The sequence below is a fragment of the Schistocerca cancellata genome, chromosome 5, assembly GCF_023864275.1.
Source record: "Schistocerca cancellata isolate TAMUIC-IGC-003103 chromosome 5, iqSchCanc2.1, whole genome shotgun sequence".
Lineage (NCBI taxonomy): Eukaryota > Metazoa > Arthropoda > Insecta > Orthoptera > Acrididae > Schistocerca > Schistocerca cancellata.
In genome coordinates, this window is record NC_064630.1 from 275,392,333 (window position 1) to 275,413,312 (window position 20,980).

Below are 20,980 nucleotides of genomic sequence, written 5' to 3' on the forward strand. Positions count from 1 at the left end.
TCCATGTCAGTGCACGCTCCGCTGCAGAGTAGAACTTTCATTCTGTCAGTTTAATAAGTATTATATGCTTATTTTATTTTTTATTTTTAAATAACACTCTAAAATATTCCTTTTATTGAAGTGTATTTTACCGTTAGAATGCAGGACCGAATATGAAACACAATGTTGATTATATCCATATTCTGAGCATTGATATTACAATTAACCTTCTGTTCTAATTTGATGTGTCGTCCGATTAACATTCCGGTTATAAAAATCTATCACTCTCTAGTATCTTTAGTGAAAGACAAAAACGGTTTTCCTGTACCTATGATTCTAGTTCTTTCTCGATAGACCTCACACAGCTTTTATCACTGTTTTTATGTCTTGATTGGATCAATCTTTAAATCTGAAACTTTTTTATTATTAGTCTTATGACTGGTTCACACTGCACAACAATATCTCACTAAATGTAGTACTTAATGATGTGTCGTCCGATTAACATTCTGGTTATAACAATCTAACAGTCTCTAGTATCTTTAGTGAAAGACAAAAACCGTTTTCCTGTACCTATGATTCTAGTTCTTTCTCGATAGACCTCACACAGCTTTTATCACTGTTTTTATGTCTTGATTGGATCAATCTTTAAATCTGAAACTTTTTTATTATTAGTCTTATGACTGGTTCACACTGCACAACAATATCTCACTAAATGTAGTACTTAATGATGTGTCGTCCGATTAACATTCTGGTTATAACAATCTATCAGTCTCTAGTATCTTTAGTGAAAGACAAAAACTGTTTTCCTGTACCTATGATTCTAGTTCTTTCTCAATAGACTTCACAAAGCTTTTATCACTGTTCTTATGTCTTGATTGGATCAATCTTTAAATCTGAAACTTTTTTTTATTATTAGTCTTATGACTGGTTTGATGTGGCCCGCCATGAATTCCTCTCTTGAGCAATTCTTTTCATCTCAAAGTAGCACTTGCACGTTACGTCCTGAATTATTTGTTGCTTGTATTTCAGTCTCTGTCTTCCCTTATGGTTTATACTCTCTATGGCTTCCTCTAGAATCATGAAAGTTATTCCCTGATATCTTAACACGCGTCTTATCATATTGTCCCTTTTTCTTGTCAATATTTTCCATATTTTCAATCCTTATATTATCAATCCACTTAATTTTCAACATCTTTCTACTGCTCAACGTCTCAAACACTTAGATTCTCTTCTTTTTCATGTTTTCTCACAGTCCATGATTCACTAACAACAATATCGTGCTCCAGAAGTATATTCTCAGACGTGTTTGATGCCAATGGCCTTTTCTTGTCCAGGAAAGCCTTCTTTGCCTGAGCTAGTCTGCTTTTTAATCCTCTTCTTGCTTCTTCCATCATGTATTATTTTACTCAGAAGACTTCGTGGTCACCTAATTTGATCTTTAGTTTATGCTTATGTCACTTCCGCTATTATCATCTTTCTTCGGTTTTCTCTATGGCCATAGTGTGTGTTCGTTAGACGATTCATTCCATCATTCCATTCTGGACGTCCTGCCAGTCTTCCCCCCCCCCCCCCCCCCCTCACAAAGGATAATGTCCTCTGCAAATTTTACCACCGGTAATATATCATCGTGAATTTTAATACCACTTTCAGTCTGTCTTTTGTTTTCGTCTCTGCTTCTCCGGTATACTTGTATACATTGAACAATAGGAGCAAAAGACCCCTGTCTTCCACCCACTATACTCCGAGAACTTTCTCTGTCCTCCATTCTTATTGCTCCCTCGTGATTCTTATATATACGAGTATTGGATATAAACTCTCTTTTCCTAAACCTGACACCTATTTTTCTTAGAATTTCGAGCATCTTATACCATCTTACATTGTCTGACAGTTTCCAGGTCCAAAAATCCTATAATCTTGTTGATTTTTCATAAGGTTTGCTTCCATTATCAAATACAACGTCAGAATTGTCTATCTTGTGTCTTTATCTTTCCTGAAGCCAAACTGATTGTCATCTTACAGATAATCAGTTTGATTCTCCATTTTTCCGTATGTTATTCTATTCATCAACTCAGATGCATGAGCTGTTAAGCTGACTGTTCTCACACTTATCTCCCCTTGCTATCTTTGGAATTGTGTGGACGACATTTTCAGAAACTCTGGCGGTATGTCTCCAGTCTCGAGATTTTACAAACCAATCTGAATAGTCGTTTTGCTGCCGTTTCCTGCATGATTTTAGAAACTGAGGAGCAATGTTATCAATCCATTGTGCCTTATTTGATTGCAAGTCTCCCAAAACTCTTCCATACCGATTCCCATTACTTCTTCTGTCGCGTTATTAAACAAGTACTTTCCCTTGCAGAGGCCTTCAGCGCAGTCTTTCCACTTATTTGCTCTCTTCACTGCGTTTAACTGTGGAATTCTCATCCCACTCTTCATGTTGTCGTCTTTACTTTTCATTTTTTACCGGAGGTTCTTTTAACTTTTGTATATGCTGAATCAGACCTTCTGTCGACTATTTATTTTTCTGTTTCTTCAATTTTTTCCTGTAGCCATTTTGCTTGGCTTACCTGCACTTCCTAATTATATCATTTCTAAGTGACCTATATTTCTGTATTGCTACCTTCCCTTCATCAGTTTTATACCTCCATCTTTCATTGAACAGCTGAAGTATTCCTTCCGTTACCCAAGGTTTCTTTCCTGTTACCATCATTGTACCTATTGTAGCGGCACCACCGTTTAAGATGAGAAAATGTTAGCTTTGGTGCAACATTTCTGAGTGCACAAGTGCACAAGTTAAAGCCAGGCACGGTCCTGTTGACAGCAAGTTTTGTTACCAGCGGTTGCGAAATAGAATGGAGGCCACAGGGTCGTAGACCTGCTGAAAAGAGTAAACGCAGTGATGTGCATTGCTCAAGTTACAGGCAGAAGGGGCCCTCTGGCCCAAGCCAGATGTTATGAGTACATGACTCTGAGTGTTGTGTTAGCAAAACAGAGGCACGCAGTTGCGTTTAAATAGGCGTCAGTTCACTAACAAGGCATTCAAGTGTGACAGCTCTCTTGGACAGCGGGGTGTGTCACACCACAAGCTATACGCAGCAGCAGATGGAGTGCCAGCGTTCCAGTCCATGGCAGGCTGCTGGTTCGACCCTCTGAGGCCAATGTTGGGTCTGCAGCCAGCCAATGGCGGGCCACGCCACAGTGCACTACTGCAGACAGTCTTGTTGGCTCCCAACACAGCCACAGCTGTACTGGCCAGAAGCAACTTTAGAGTTTTTGCCAAGGCAGAATCTAACCCTGTTAAATCAAACCCTGGCGTCAGGTCTGTTGAGATCTGTAAACAAGTTCATTTTAGAGCAAGAGGGGCGCATATCAGCCAAACAGCTTGTGCAGCATGTTGCTCAATATAGGGAAAGGCAACGACAAGTAACGATCATTTTGAGCACATCTGTGCCAAGTGTCATTGGAGCCTTAACTTTATTGTGTGTTGTTTTCATTCTGATCAGGTGGAGAGTCAGTTGCAAGAGGGAACCAACGGTAGTCCAAATCCCAGTGGATTGGATACTGAGGGCGGAAGGTGGGTAGGTAAGGAGTTGATCGAGCATTAAGTGGAGTGGTAATCCAGTAAGAAGTTTTTGCGTTTTGTCTCATGTCATGTGTTTAAGAGGACTAGCCCACATCTAAGTTTTCTAATAGTTGTAGTAAATATGTCATAAGTATGTGCTGAGCCAAACAGGTTTAAGAGTAGTTAGAGGTCAACCCGGGGACTGAGTCCTTCCAAAGGGGGGATAATGTAGTGGCACCACCGTTTAAAATGGGAAAAGGTTAGCTTCTGTGCAACATTTCTGAGCGCACAAGTTACAGCCAGGCACAGGCCTATTGACAGTATGTTACGCTACCAGCAGTTGCAAAGTAGAATGGAGTCCAGGGGGCTGTAGACCTGATGAAAAGAGTAAATGCAGCAGTGTGCATGGTGCAAGTTACAGGCAGAAGGGGCCCACTGGCCCAACCCATGTGTTATGATTACATGAATTGGAGCAGTGCGTTAGCAAAACTAGGCACACAACCGCATATAAATAGGCGCCAGTTCACTAACAAGGCATTCAAGTGTGACAGCTCTCCTGGACGGCAGGGCGTGTCACAGCACCAGCTACACACAGCAGCAGATGGGGCTCCAGCGTTTCAGTCCACAGCAGGTCGCTGGTTCGACCCTCTGAGGCCATCACGGGGTCTGCAGCCAGCCAGTGGCGGGCCACGCCATGGTGTGCTGCTTCGGGCAGTCCTGTTGGCTCCCAACACACGCCGGAGGCATCCTGAGGTAAAGGCCACAGATTCGGATGCCAGATCGTGGGCGCCTGTTGTCTCTGCGATATTAGCCATGCTGACGAGGAAGCATGCCACGGGCTGCCATGCAGCTCCTAGTGGGGGCGCTGAGGCGGCAGGAGTGAAGACCACTGAGTCGACTGCCGGTGCATCCTGACTTCGTCACAACTTGGTGGCCGTACAAGGCCGATACACAGCAGTGTGCTGCACTGCTCGCTGGTGCAGCCATTCCACACCAAGCCGTTTTGCAGATAACGACGTGGTGTCCTCAGCATTGTGGCACCCAGTGATGCAAACTGAGAGGAACAGCGGCACTGTAGCTAGAAATAATAAATCACATGGGAAACTCGGACGAGTTTTAATACGGCGCATCCTGGCAATTTCCATCCTCATCCAACATACCCTCTACACTATGTTTGTCCGGCCAACTTCTAGGATTCCCATTCCTGGAGATGTCCATTTCTTTTCATCTGAAATATCTACCGTGGTATTCATTGTCGCTATATCTACAGCCTTAGACAACTTCATAGCGACCTCGTTATTGCTCAATACTTCAGCATTCCACTTCTTTCAAGAGTGATTTTTCCGGATGATTCCCTTCAACTTCAGTCTACATTTTCATCATTGCTAAGTGGTGATCCTCTGTATCTGCTCCCGAGTACCTCTTGCAATCGAATGTCTGCTTTCAAAATTTCTGTCTAACCATAATGTAATCCAGCTGGAATCTTTCTGTATCTGAGGGCCTTTACCAAGTATGCCTCTTGAACAATGTATTCAGTAATACTAGCTGAAATTCATTGCAGAACTCTTTTAGTCTTTCTCCTCTTTCATTCCTATTACCAAGCCCACATTCTCCCTCAACCGTTTTTCTGTTTCTTTCCCTGCTACCACGTTACAACCCCCCCCCCCCCTCCCGTGTTTGTCCGATTATTATGTCCCTTTACATAGCAAATTACACGGCTAATAGCCTATTCTAGTGTCTCTAACTCTTGATCTACCGCTTGTTTCGTCAGTATCTATACCTTTGCTGTTGTTGTTGGCGGTGGTTTGTTGTTGATTCTGATGAAAACAACTCGGTCACGGAATTGTTTACAGTACCTCTCTCTCTGCCTTACCTTCCTATTCATAGTGAGTCCTCTCCTCATAGTACGAGATACTGCTGCTGTCAATATTACCCTGTATTTGTCTGACCAGAAATCACGATCTCCTTCTCTTTCACTTCACTGCACCCCCTATGTATCTACGAGGGCTATCCACGAAGTACATTACGTTTTGGAATTAAAAATAAATAAAGTATTGGAAATTTTTTTTATTAGATACAGATGAAAGCCACACTTAAATACTACTTTTCTACATAGTTGCCATTTAAATTAAGGCACTTATCGTAGCGATGGACGAGCTTGGATATTCCTTCGTCGTAAAATTCGGCCGCCTGCGCCTTCAACCACGTGGTTACCTCTTCTTGAAGCTGTGCGTCGTCATCAAAACGCTGGATAGCCAACCACTTCTTCATTGCTGGGAATAAGTGGAAGTCGCTCGGTGCCAGGTCGGGACTGTACGGCGGATGAGGAAACAACTCCCACTTAAAAGATTCGAGAACTTCACGAGTGGCATTTGCCGTGTGGGCCCGGGCGTTGTCGTGAATCAGCAAGATCTTTGAGCCCAACTTTCCCCTGGGCTTGTTTTGTATTGCTCTTCTTTGAGGTTGTCCAGAGTTTGGCAATACCTTTGAGAGTTTATTGTAGTGCCTCTTTCCAGGAAATCCACAAAAATCACACCTTTTCTGTCCCAAAAGACAGTCGCCATCAGCTTCCTTGCCGACATTGTCTGCATGCATTTCTTGGGTTTTTGGGGGGAATTTGTGTGCTCCCACTGCATTGACTGCAATTTTGTCTCGCAGTTCACATGCTTAACCCATGTTTCGTCACCAGTAACGATGCGATCGAGTAATGAGTCGCCATCTTTCTCGTAAGCGTCCAAAAACGTTAACGCTGCAGCAATTCGCTGATTTTTGTGAATCTCTGTCAAGATTTTTGGTATCCATCTTGCACAAAACCTGTGGTAACCAAGCTTTTCGGTAATGATTTCGTGCAACAAACTTCGTGAAATTTGTGGAAAACTCATAGAGAGTTCCGTTATCGTGAAATTACGGTTTTCACGGACCGCGGCATCGACTTTTTCGACAAGTTCGGCAGTCACTATGCTGGGTCTTCCACTTCACTCTTCGTCGTGAACGTTAGTTCGGCCATTTTTAAATTTTATGACCCATTGACGCACTCCACCTTCAGTGATTATGTTGTCCCCATACACTTCACAAAGCTGCCGATAGATTTCTATCGGTGTACAGTTTTTTGCAGTCAGAAACCTTATTACAGCACGCACTTCACACTTCGCGGCATTTTCAATTAACGCTGACATTTCAAACTGTCACAGCAACTCAACGGAGTACAGCACGAACCTCTCACTAGCACGGCAGGATGCCGACTGAGCGGCGGAATGCCATGACACCAAGATGTCCGCGCTAGCCCCGTCCCCAACGGACACAAACGAAAACGTAATGTACTTCGTGGATAGCCCTCGTATATTGAGTCTTTGCATTTCTCTTTTCAGGTTTTGTAGCTTCCATACCATGTTCAAACTTTTGATATTTAATGCTCCGACGCGTAGAATGTTAACGTTTTGTTGGTTTATGAATCTTTTTCTTGTGGTGACGCCCTGCCCCCTCTTGGCAGGGGGGAGGGCGGACTAATCCGAAGTCTTTTGCCAATGGAGAGATCATAATGCTAATTTTTTCAATTAGAGGCCACATGTTCTGTGGATATACCTCATGCGTCTTTAATGGAGTGTTTTTCGTTCCTCTGCCTTTTGCATCCATACACCGTCGATCACTGCAGGTTCTTCCTCCTTTCGTTTCAGTTTCCCAGTTCAAGGGCAAGAGGTTGTTTTGAAACTCTGCCCTCTCCTCAACCCTTTCTATAGAAGCTGCTGGTGAAAGAGAATGACTCATTACACTGGAATTCTTCGAACGTCTTCGCTGATGATTTTTAGCCATAATTTAAGCAGTGGCTGGGATCAAACTTGGGACCCTGGACGTTTGATTGATAACCAAAGACGCTATTCCTAGACCACTATTTTTCCCTTTTTTTCTTTAGCTAATCTTGTTTTAAAAACATAATAATTTTCCAGAAAAATGGAAGAAAATAAGTGGCGTAACAATTTCCTTTTGTGCGGAACTTCATTGCTTCTATGTTTTTATTTATTTAGATTGAAAATTAAATCAAAAGGAAAATTATTCATTTCTTGGGCCTGAAAAAAAACAGTAATAAAATATTTAAAACCCTTTTATTGCAGTATACTTCTTCAGACTTAAATTTTAACGTAATTTTTCCTTCTTCTGAAATACTTTACCTCACTGTCTCTCTCTGTTCAAAAATGATATTTGGCGTCTTTGTAAATGCAATATACTGTGAATGGAGTAAATGATTGCTAATATGAACTCCGCCCATGTTGTGTTGTGGTCTTCAGTCCTGAGACTGGTTTGATGCAGCTTTCCATGCTACTCTATCCTGTGCAAGCTTCTTCATCTCCCAGTACCTACTGCAACCTACATCCTTTTGAATCTGCTTAGTGTATTCATCTCTTGGTCTCCCCTTACGATTTTTACCCTCCACGCTGCCCTCCAATACTAAATTGGTGATCCCTTGATGCCTCAGAACATGTCCTACCAACCGATCCCTTCTTCTGCTCAAGTTGTGCCACAAACTTCTCTTCTCCCCAATCCTATTCAATACTTCCTCATTAGTTATGTGATCTACCCATCTAATCTTCAGCATTCTTCTGTAGCATCACATTTCGAAAGCTTCTATTCTCTTCTTGTCCAAACTATTCACCGTCCATGTTTCACTTCCATACATTTCTACACTCCATACAAGTACTTTCAGAAATGACTTCCTGACACTTAAATCTATACTCGATGTTAACAAATTTCTCTTCTTCAGAAACGCTTTCCTTGCCATTGCCAGTCTACATTTTATATCCTCTCTACTTCGACCATCATCAGTTATTTTGCTCCCCAAATAGCAAAACTCCTTTACTACTTTAAGTGTCTCATTTCCTAATCTAATACCCTCAACATCACCCGACTTAATTCGACTACATTCCATTATCCTCGTTTTGCTTTTGTTGATGTTCATCTTATATCCTCCCTTCAAGACACCATCCATTCCGTTCAACTGCTCTTCCAAGTCCTTTGCTGTCTCTGACAGAATTACAATGTCATCGGCGAACCTCAAAGTTTTTATTTCTTCTCCATGGATTTTAATACCTACTCCGAATTTTTCTTTTGTTTCCTTCACTGCTTGCTCAATATACAGATTGATTAACATCGGGGAGAGGCTACAACCCTGTCTCACTCCCTTCCCAACCACTGCTTCCCTTTCATGCCCCTCGACTCTTATAACTGCCATTTGGTTTCAATACAAATTGTAAATAGTCTTTCGCTCCCTATATTTTACCCCTGCCACCTTCAGAATTTGAAAGAGAGTATTCCAGTCAACATTGTCAAAAGCTTTCTCTAAGTCTACAAATGCTAGAAACGTAGGTTTGCCTTTCCTTAGTCTAGCTTCTAAGATAAGCCGTAGGGTCAGTATTGCCTCACGTGTTTCAATATTTCTACGGAATCCAAACTGATCTTCCCCTAGGTCGGCTTCTACTAGTTTTTCCATTCTTCTGTAAAGAATTTGAGTTAGTATTTTGCAGCTGTGACTTATTAAACTGATTGTTCGGTAATTTTCACACCTGTCAACACCTGCTTTCTTTGGGACGGGATTATTATATTCTTCTGGAAGTCTGAGGGTATTTCGCCTGTCTCATACATCTTGCTCACCAGATGGTAGAGTTTTGTCAGGACTGGCTCTCCCAAGGCCGTCAGTAGTTCTAATGGAATGTTGTCTACTCCCGAGGCCTTGTTTCGACTCAGGTCTCTCCGCCCAAACATTCAGAATAGCAGAAAAGTGTTCCAGTGCTATAATTCCTTAAGGGTAACCGATTGTACGTTTGCTATTTAAACACTTGTTTGACCTGGCGGCACTTTAAAGGAAGTGGGGTAATAAATCAGAAATAGCAAATAATATATGAGTATGTTGAAAAATGGGACTTAACTTTGGTACAATTTTATGCAAGGTACTTGATGCTCTAAGCCTAATACAATGAAATTTAAATAATTATTGCTCTCACTTGGCAGTCAGTGATACAGTCACTGTAACTGATAGTAGTGATCACAGACTATCTTAGTAGTTCAGTTACTCCGTAAACAGCGACTCTTACGTCGGAAAGTAGTCACAGTACTGTGCTGAGCTGGCTGCAGGCATTGAAATGAAGTGTATAACTGCTGGTTCAGTACTACGTGAGTGTCCACGGCGCGTCATGATTTGGTACCTGTCGTCGAAAGAATTTCCGTGTCTGTCGGTGCAAGTCGGAAGCAATTTAGTCCACGCTTGACAACACTTACTGTTGAGGCTGTCTACACTATCGGCAGATGTACATGATGCGCTGCGGAAACGGGAAGAAATCCAGGTTTATTAGTGCCGTCTGGAGGGTGTTGTGCAGAACTGAGAGGTGCCAGGCGATCGACTATGCCTGTGCGGTGGCGGCTTCTCGTGGTATTTGTTGTGTAGCGCTTATTTGGTACAAAACATTCCCTCCCCTGTGGATGGAAGGGAGATGATGAAGCCGGTTGGTTTCATTAGTTCATGCTTCCTCGCCGTTGTGCCTATTTGGTAGGTTCACAAACGCTGTTCATCACAGTATTCGCCCATAGTACTGTGGGAAACCCACACAATACCATGGTGAGGGAGTGGCCGATAAAACTTTTGCCATTTCGACTTCCGTAAGCTGGTCTGAAGTGGGAGGCATGACGTCCTCTTTCAATGGCGCATCGCAGGCTGAATGCAGCCGGGGGCCCGCATCTCGTGATCGTGCGGTAGCGTTCTCGCTTCCCACGCCCGGGTTCCCGGGTTTGATTCCCGGCGGGGTCAGGGATTTTCTCTGCCTCGTGATGGCTGGGTGTTGTGTGCTGTCCTTAGGTTAGTTAGGTTTAAGTAGTTCTAAGTTCTAGGGGACTGATGACCATAGATGTTAAGTCCCATAGTGCTCAGAGCCATTTGAACCATTTTTTGCAGCCGGGGGCATTTGCTCTAGGCATTGGTGGGGCATCTTTCGACTGCATCGTAAGATCCCTCAAATGGCTGGCTGCATATAGGTCTTCTGAGTTTGTAAAAGAAAACAACCTAAAAGTTCTGCCTGACCGTGATGTGGGATGATTTGCTTTTTATGTTGTGTTGCGAATCCATGTGAACATATAATCTTAAACTTAACATTGGCAAGGTGCTCTATGACTATGTCTGGTACCAATGGTTTTTTTTTCCACGCGTCTTGTACATTTAAATGTGGAGTGGACCATTCATATGAAAAAATTTTTGTTTCGACTGTTGTTAAAGATCGACTTCTGGATGCATGAGTGGGTTTTAAATTGACATTAATGTTGGATGCGGTCTTCCATGGAGCTTCTCCAGCGCAGTTTGTACATCATGAGGAGTGGCTCTTACAGTTGGACCAGTCCAGTCGTGTGCGACTTCAAAGTTCGAACGAATCTTTCAGCGAGTACATTGGCCTCAGGATGAAACGATGCAGTGCTGATGTGTGAAATGTTGTTGGGTTCACAGAATAGTTTAAAATCTGAAAAGAAAATTGTGTGTCATTTTCAGTGACATTAGATTTCGGCAGTCCTTCAATAGACAAGGCCTTAGACAAAGCCTGAATGGTCTTTTGTTGAGGATATTCCTGACATCTGTATCACAAATTGAAAATTGAAGAGAACATCGATGAAGATGAGCCATTGGCTTCCGAGAAACGGTTATGCAAAATGAATATGCAGACGTGGCCACGGTTCTAATGCCTGTGGCCACGGAAGATATTGTTGAGGCGTAGGTGAGTGGTATTTTTTGACATTAGCGGCATTTAGACAAAGCGTTTGAATGAATTTGTCAATATTTTCCAAGTAACTTTTCTCTCTATCAATGCGTTTGGTACAAACTACGCCCCAATGGCATTCATGTAGCATCTGTAGTCCCTCAGATTTAAGCACCTGATTTCATATATAGTACAACGACACCTTTTTACATTCTAAGTGCATCCCTCAAATGCCATTAAGATTTAATATCTTGTTGATTAAGTAACTTCTTATCATCAGGCCACTCCGTGTGAATATACAGTTTCAAGTGGTTCAAATGGCTCTAAGTACTATGAGACTTAACATCTGAGGTTATCAGTCACCTAGACTTAGAACTACTTAAACCTAACTAGCACATATCCTTGCCCGAGGCAGGATTCGAACCTGCGACCGTAGCAGCAGCGCGGTTCCGGACTGAAGCGCCTAGAACCACTCGGTCACAACGACCGGCGAATATACAGTTTGATCTTAACAAAACAGAATCTGTAGGCACAAGTTTGGCAGATAAATTCGTGTTTACTGGGAAATTTTCCGCAGTGTCTTGACTGCTGATACCTACTGCAAACAGACATCAGCTGATGTGTCAAACTTTTTGATTCGACCTACTGGCAGAGGTGACAGCAAACTTAGGTTCGAGTGTTGTGCTGTGGACTTGGATGCAATTTCATAGTCGTAGTTCGACAGAAGAGCCCAGTGCTGCAAACTTTGAGCTGTCCGTATAAGAACGGTATTGTTCCGTACAAATACAGCCACTAAAGGTTTGTGTCGGTGAGGAGTGCGAATTTACGTCCATAACTATAATCATGGGATTTCTTGAGTGGAAGTACAACTGCGAGAGTCTTCTTCTTGACAGGATTGTAATTTCTTTGTGCCATTGTCAAAGTATTTGACACGAACGCTTTGAACCCAAAGCCGTGATGGCGATGTGATAGTACGGTGCCTATACCACAGTCTGAAGCATCTTCAGCAAATGTGAGCATTTTACTTGGATCACACGTCGTAAGACAATTTGCGTCAAGCAAACACAGTTTTAATATGTTGGCATTCACTGTTACAGTTCCATTTGGCGCTCTTACGTACATCTTGTACGGGGCTCACTGATGGAAGCTACTTGAGGGAGTAACTTTCGATAATAATCTATTTGGCCTAACATCGAACGTAATTGCTAGACGTCCTGGGGAGCGGAAGGATTCAACGGCCTCAGAGTGTTGCAGCGTCGTCTTCCTGCCGTGTGCAGAGGTATTGCACTCCACGCTGAAACAACATACACTTGTCTTTGCTGCATTTCAAAGTTTCGATTGTAGAATTCTGAAAATAGATTCCAAATTCTGTAAAAGAACATGTGACGTTGAGCTTGAGACAATTATGTCGTCAAGGTAATTTACAGAGTTCAGAGTTTTCTGAAATAATTGTTCTAAATACCGCTGGAACCAACTTGGCAGCCTGGTTGTTCCAAAGGATAATCATTTGTTAATGATAAAGACCAAATGGAGTATTTATCTCCATAAATCCCAGCGTATCTTTCTCCACAGACATTTGCAAATATGCTTCTTTGAGATCCAACTTGAAAAAGTACACATCACCAGCTTGACATCCGTTCTTCTGGCTTGGGAATAGGATAAGAATCAATAATGGAATTAGAATTAACCGTCGCTTTGTAATCTCTGCAAATGCGAAGTGAGCCGTTCGGTTTCTGGACAACTGTGATCAGCTCTGCCCACTGGCCACTAGTTATGTCTTCAACAACCTCACTCTGTTCAAGACGGTTGAGTTCATGCTTCACTTTATCTTTTAATCCAAAAGGAATGTTGCTTGACTTGTAAAGTTTCGATCCCGCGTTCTACTTCAGCGTAATGCGTACTCTGTAACCTTTGAGACTGCTTTTTGCTTTGGAAAAAATCTTATCACATTTTGTAGCAGCTGATTTAACTTTCCATTCGCATTATCACTTTGAATCTGATTTGGTCCCTCGTGAACAGTGAAACCCAAAGCGTTGAAGAGATCCAGTTCTAATAAATTCGTTGCTTTATTGGCATTTACAACCACGAATGTAGCCTGTTTCGTAAACATCCGAAATTGTCCTTTCACTGGAATCTTCAGACTGTTGGAACCGAACAGCGAGATTTGAAAGTCTGTTAACTTTGGCATACCTTAGTTTTGGGACAGTTTGCAGGTTAACGATTGAAATTGACCCAGTGTCAATTTGAAAACTGATTGGCATTTTGTGAACTCTATGAATTACAGCTGATGATCTGTTATGGCCAGCAAATTGGCATTAATGTGACTTTTGTCCGTCTGATGTGTGAACTATCCTGCTCCAGACGCTGGATATAGTTCCAGGACTCAGTTTCCGATCAAATGCTGGAACGGGTGGCAGCGGTATTTTGAACTGCGGAGCTTGTGTTTGGTCTTCGAATTTGTTTCTTTCAAGTCGGGCCAAGCCCGCTACTGTGAGCTCCTGGATCGCTTAAGGTCGTTCCTATAAGTTTAGCGTTGGCTGAAGAACGAGTTTCAGCTCGGCCATGTCTGAAAAATCTGCTCAGAACAGTTTATAAATAAATAAATAAATAAATAAATCTTCCTGGAAATCAAACTGGGTAGCTACCATAGAATGTACCATGAACACAAATATTTTAAGCCATGCAGTGGTGCCACAAAAATCAATGAAAATAATCATGCGCTCCAAGTCGAGTAAAAATAAAATTTGTCCTGCTTAGTAATTTTTCTCTTTTTGTCGAGTACTGTTTCTTTTACTCGTTTCGCCGGCCGGTGTGGCCGTGCGGTTCTAGGCGCTTCAGACTGGAACCGCGTGACCGCTACGGTCGCAGGTTCGAATCCTGCCTCGGGCATGGATGTGTGTGATGTCCTTAGGTTAGTTAGGTTTAAGTAGTTCTAAGTTCTAGGGGACTGATGACCACAGATGTTAAGTCCCATGGCGCTCAGAGTCATTTGAACCATTTTTTTACTCGTTTTCTAGTGTTGAGAATACTGTGAGTTTGCATTGACGAAATTCGTAATCCAGGTTTTCTCGTCGCCAAAATGTTGAGACTTGGCGAAAAGAACGAACAGTCGTTAAAGTTTTTCCGTTGTTGCCAAAATGTTGACTGGAAAAAATTGTAAGCAATTTTTAAAGTTTTTCTTGACACCAAAACGTTGTGAATTTAGTAACTGAACGCTATTATTAATTCAACCCAAACATCCAAGGTAGTAGGAAAGTGTTTCCTTGCTAGAGTTCCTTAAAGCTAACTGCTTACAACCTTGCTAGTCAAACACTTGTTTGACGGAGTGGCACTATAACAGAAATGTGGCAAAGCGGTAAGAGAAAACAAGCAACATTTATTTAGAGATGTTAGAAAATGGTACCTAACTTTGGTACAATTTGATATGCAGCATGTGATGTCCTAAACCTAACAGTAATACAATGAAATCCAAATAATTCTTAGCCACTGCTAAGTCGGAAGCTAGTCGTCAGAGTATTGTACTGACAAGGGAACCATCGCACCCCCTCAGATTTAGTTATAAGTTGGAACAGTGGATAGCCCTTGAGAAACTAAACACAGATCAATCGAGAAAACAGGAAGAAGTTGTGTGGAACTATGAAAAAATAAGCAAAATATACAAACTGAGTAGTCCATGTGCAAGATATACAACATCAAGGAGAGTGTGAACTCAGGAGCGCCGTGGTCCCGTGGTTAGGACGAGCAGCTGCGGAATGAGAGGTCCTTGGTTCAATTCTTCCCTCATGTGAAAAGTTTACTTTCTTTATTTTTGCAAAGTTATGATCTGTCCGTTCGTTCATTGACGTCTCTGTTCACTGTAATAAGTTTAGGGTCTGTGTTTTGCGACCGCACCGCAAAACCGTGCGATTAGTAGACGAAAAGACGTGGCTCTCCAATGGGAACCGAAAACATTTGATCGCAACGTCATAGGTCAACCGATTCCTCCACAGGAAAACACGTCTGATATATTCTATACAACACAGGTGACGGCATGTGCGTCACATGACAGGAATATGTTGTCAACCCACCTATCTTGTACACTTGGCGAATGGGTAAAAAGATTCTTCTACCTTGCCCGATTTAGGTTTTCTTGTGGATGTGATAATCACTCCCAAAAAAGTGATGAAAACATAAGCGTTTGTCACATAAACTGAAAAAAAGTTAAACTTTTCACCCGACGGCAGACTTGAACCCAGGACCGCTCTGTCCGCAGCTGTTCACGCTAACCACATGACCAAGGCACTCCTGAGCTTGCTGTTTCCTTGTTGTTGGTTATCTTGCGCATGGACTACTCAGTTTGTACGTATATATTTCCACACATCTTCTTCCTGTTTTCTCGATTGATCTGTGTTTAGTTTTACAAGGCCTATCCACTGTGCCAACTTATAACTAAATCTGAGGGGGATGCGACGGGGTGGTTCCCTTGTGAGCTGGCTACGGGCGCTGAAGTGAACTAATTGCTGGTTAGGAACTGTGTGAGTGACCTCAGCGCTTCATGTTAAGCTGATTATCGGCGGAAGGATTTCTATGTTCGCAGTAGACGTCGGAAGCAATGTAGTTCCTTTCAACATGGGATGATCACGGTGGGGTGGGACTGTTACACTGCAGAGAGCTAAACAGAGATCATGTAGGCCAAGAAACACACATGCAGGTTGAAAAAATCATAAACAAGTAAAAAATATAAGGCTCTAACAGGAAATTTCTGTGGTAAGGATACACTTTTGCAATACTTAAAGGTATGATAATTTAGAAATTAACAAAGTTTAGTAAAAAGTTTCATCTCTGGTGCTTGGACGTGCGAGATCTCAGCGATGTGATACGTAAATATGACGTGATATACATACTGTAAGTAGGTACTTGAAAAGCGTAAAAATCGCAACAAAGTACATACTTAGTAAGTACTGTGAAGTAATGACACTGCCATGTCCAGTTCTATAACCTGTCGGGCAGAATCCCTACTCGCGAAAGTTTGGAAGTTAGAAAGGATAGGGAGGGGTTGAAGAGGATCTCACCAGTGCAACTACAGCCATAATTTGATCAAACTTACAGCATATGAAGATGGGCTAAAACATCTTGAAACTTATTGGAGTCTGGTGGGAAAAGAGTACAGCAAATTCTTTCTGTGCCTAACGCACCGTTTTAGCTCACCACCATAGATGTACGTTGCCTGAGAAAGAAAGTGAAGTGCCTAGAAGACATTGTCCATTGTCAATGTAACTTCGTTCATGTACACATCTTCAGTGGGTACATAAATGATTGAGGATGCAGTTTTCTGTCGCAGGTGTCAAAGTTAGCGTAAGGAGGGCTATGCGTGAAGCGTTCAGTGAATTCGAAAGTAAAATACTAGGTACCGACTTGACAGAAAATCCTAGGAAGTTCTGGTCTTACGTTAAATCAGTAAGTGGCTCGAAACATCATGTCCAGACACTCCGGGATGATGATGGCATTGAAACAGAGGATGACAAGCGTAAAGCTGAAATACTAAACACCTTTTTCCAAAGCTGTTTCACAGAGGAAGACCGCACTGCAGTTCCTTCTCTAAATCCTCGCACCAACGAAAAAATGGCTGACATTGAAATAAGTGTCCAAGGAATAGAAAAGCAACTGGAATCACTCAACAGAGGAAAGTCCACTGGACCTGACGGGATACCAATTCGATTCTACACAGAGTACGCGAAAGAACTTGCCCCCCTTCTAACAGCCGTGTACCGCAAGTCTCTAGAGGAACGGAAGGTTCCAAATGATTGGAAAAGAGCACAGGTAGTCCCAGTCTTCAAGAAGGGTCGTCGAGCAGATGCGCAAAACTATAGACCTATCTCTCTGACGTCGATCTGTTGTAGAATTTTAGAACATGTCTTTTGCTCGAGTATCATGTCGTTTTTGGAAACTCAGAATCTACTATGTAGGAATCAACATGGATTCCGGAAACAGCGATCGTGTGAAACCCAACTCGCTTTATTTGTTCATGAGACCCAGAAAATATTAGATACAGGCTCCCAGGTAGATGCCATTTTCCTTGACTTCCGGAAGGCGTTCGATACAGTTCCGCACTGTCGCCTGATAAACAAAGTAAGAGCCTACGGAATATCAGACCAGCTGTGTGGCTGGATTGAAGAGTTTTTAGCAAACAGAACACAGCATGTTGTTCTCAATGGAGAGACATCTACAGACGTTAAAGTAACCTCTGGCGTGCCACAGGGGAGTGTTATGGGACCATTGCTTTTCACAATATATATAAATGACCCAGTAGATAGTGTCGGAATTTCCATGCGGCTTTTCGCGGATGATGCTGTAGTATACAGAGAAGTTGCAGCATTAGAAAATTGTAGCGAAATGCAGGAAGATCTGCAGCGGATAGGCACTTGGTGCAGGGAGTGGCAACTGACCCTTAACATAGACAAATGTAATGTATTGCGAATACATAGAAAGAAGGATCCTTTATTGTATGATTATATGATAGCGGAACAAACACTGGTAGCAGTTACTTCTGTAAAATATCTGGGAGTATGCGTGCGGAACGATTTGAAGTGGAATGATCATATAAAATTAATTGTTGGTAAGGCGGGTACCAGGTTGAGATTCATTGGGAGAGTCCTTAGAAAATGTAGTCCATCAACAAAGGAGGTGGCTTACAAAACACTCGTTCGACCTATACTTGAGTATTGCTCATCAGTGTGGGATCCGTACCAGATCGGGTTGACGGAGGAGATAGAGAAGATCCAAAGAAGAGCGGCTCGTTTCGTCACAGGGTTATTTGGTAACCGTGATAGCGTTACGGACATGTTTAGCAAACTCAAGTGGCAGACTCTGCAAGAGAGGCGCTCTGCATCGCGGTGTAGCTTGCTCGCCAGGTTTCGAGAGGGTGCGTTTCTGGATGAGGTATCGAATATATTGCTTCCCCCTACTTATACCTCCCGAGGAGATCACGAATGTAAAATTAGAGAGATTAGAGCGCGCACAGAGGCTTTCAGACAGTCGTTCTTCCCGCGAACCATACGCGACTGGAACAGGAAAGGGAGATAATGACAGTGGCACGTAAAGTGCCCTCCGCCACACACCGTTGGGTGGCTTGCGGAGTATAAATGTAGATGTAGATGTAGATGTAGGTAAAACTGTCACCAGTGTGCCTTAGTGATTTTCGGGTTTAGTGTTGTTACCAGAGCTGGTAGGGTACATAAAGAGTGTGAACAGTCTCAGATGTTGAGTATCACTGTGAAGGACACGGAAATACTGCTTACTCATGTGAGGCAGCGTTTCAGCACCTGACATAGTCTCAAAGGGGGCCTCGTTGTGGGTCTGCATTTGACTGGCTGTGCAATATCCAGATTTTTAGGACACTCAGATGTGAAAGTGGACCGATGTGGGACTGCAAGGGACCTTTAGGGCAGGCATACTCGGCGTCAAGGCTCCAGTCGAAGTTTGACCACCATTGAGGGAGCATCGCTGTTCTGTGCATCAAGCACACTGTAACTCCTTCGCATCTGCACCTGTCATCCAAGAACAAGTAACGGGCTCCCTGCAACATTCTGTGTCATGTCATACCATTGGATAGAGATTAGCTGCAGCCAGAACCACAACACAAACGGCTGCGTTTGGACTTGTGCCGTGACTGGAAGCATGGACCGCTAATGAATGGCGTCGCATTGTGTTCAGTGATTAATTGTGGCTTTTCACTAATCCAGATGACCATTGTATGGCGGCGACTTAGGGAGAGTTCGCATACTTACAATGTTTTGGAGAGCATAGTAGTGTTATTCCCAGCGTCATGGTAAGGAAATCCGTGGTGTATGACTTTGTTAAGTCAAGACTGGTAGTAACTCAGGGATCTCTGACGACACAGTGGAGCGTTAAAGACATCGTGCATCCTCATCTGATACATCTCATTTGACAGTACCATGACGTTATTTTCCAACACGACAATGCTCGTCCACACATGGGACGTATCTCTATGAAATATCTGCTTTATGAAAAGGCACTCCCGTGGCGAACACTATCCCCGATCTGCCCCCCACGGAACATATATCAGACCATCTCGGTCGTTAATTTCGTCCCACTGCCAGTATCCAGGACGTCAAGGACCAGTTACAACAGATGTGGGTCGGTTTGATTCAGTAGAGTATACGACAGCTTTTTGACATCGCTCCTAACCGAAGCAGTTCATACATCCAGGCCAGAGGGACTGTAGTGTCATACGAATAAGTGGGTTCATATTGCCGACTTCTTTATACATTTGATTCAATTTTGTAATCATTGAAATGGCACAATACACCCTCTCAACCAGTGAAGCTTCATTTCGTTTCCTCCTCCGCCTCTGGGCGCTTCACGTTTTTGCCAGACAGTGTATTTTTTAAGTACTCACCTTGTTACTGTCTAAAGTATTTGATCTATTTCTACCATCTTGAATTTTCATGCAGAAAACTTGGCTACTTCTGGAGTCTTGGATGTTTTCAGCATGTTTCACTAGGACCATTGTCACGGTGCCCATGTATAGGGCATATATATGACTGTAGGTGAGAAGTATGTCGTGGCAGCCGCCTTGAATTGATAAACCTAAACGATACTTGTGACTGCGCCAAACTGAAGACTACCTCACTGCTGTATATCGTCTATTCTTGTGTTTCTGTGGCACACACCCTTACAGCCAACTGTCTTCACCTCTTGTTTGTTACAAACGTTTTCGCTCACTTGATCCTTGAAAAACACTGAAATTAAAAGAAAACAACCTGTTGTGAGATCATGAATATAGGCAGGTATTTTTCAGAATGTACCAACGAGAACTTAAGAAACGGCCGTTTGCATGCCTCGTCAGGCCGAGTAGACTACACTGAGGTGATAAAAATCATGAGATACCGATATGCACAGATACAGATGGCGTACAGGAGGTATAAAAGAGCAGCGCATTGGTGGAGCTGCCATTTGCACACGGGTAATGCATGTGAAAAAGTTTCTGACGTGATTATGGCGTCATGACGGGAATTAGCAGTCTCTGAACGCCGAATTGTTGGAGCTAGACGCAAGGGACATTCCATTTCGGAAATCTTTAGGGAATTAAATGTTCCCAGATCCATAGCACCAAGAGTGTGCCGAGAAAAGCAAATTTCAAACATTACCTCTCACCATGGACAATACAGTGGTCGACGGCCTTCACTTAACGACCGAGAACGGCGGCGTTTGCATATAGTTGACAGTGCTAACAGACAAGCAACACTGCGTGAAATAACCGCAGGAATCAATGTGAAACGTACGGCGAACGTATCCGTTAGGACAACGCGGCGAAATTTGGCGTAATTGGGCTGTGGAAGCAGACGACCGATGCGAGTGCCTTTGTTTAGAGCACGACCACGTCCCTTTGTTTAAAGCACGACGTCTTACGCAGAGCCTTTGCTGGGCTCGTGACCATATAGGTTGGACCCTAGGCACTGGAAAACGTGGCCTGGTCAGTTGAGTACCGATTTCAGATGGTAAGCGCCGATGGTAGTGTTCGAGTGTGGCGTCGCCGCCACGAAGCCATGGACCCAAGTTATCAGCAAGGCAATGTACAAGCTGGTTGTGGACCCATAACTGTATTTACTTGGAATGGGTTGCGCCCTTTGGTTCAACTGAACCGATTATTGACTGGAAGTGGTTACGTTCGGCTTCTTCGAGCAGTTATTCATGTACTTCATCTTCGCAA

At 43.0% G+C, this 20,980-nt stretch overlaps 1 protein-coding gene across 1 annotated transcript in view; it reads right to left on the reverse strand.

Moving 5' to 3' along the window:
* Positions 1 to 7,592: 7,592 nt before the first annotated feature.
* Positions 7,593 to 20,980, reverse strand: part of LOC126188491 (ovochymase-2-like) — a 112,401-nt gene continuing 99,013 nt past the window's right edge. Inside the window, exon 5 of the mRNA XM_049930095.1 lies at positions 7,593 to 7,605. Coding sequence (XP_049786052.1) covers positions 7,593 to 7,605 — 13 coding nt within the window. The remainder of the gene's footprint in view (positions 7,606 to 20,980) is intronic.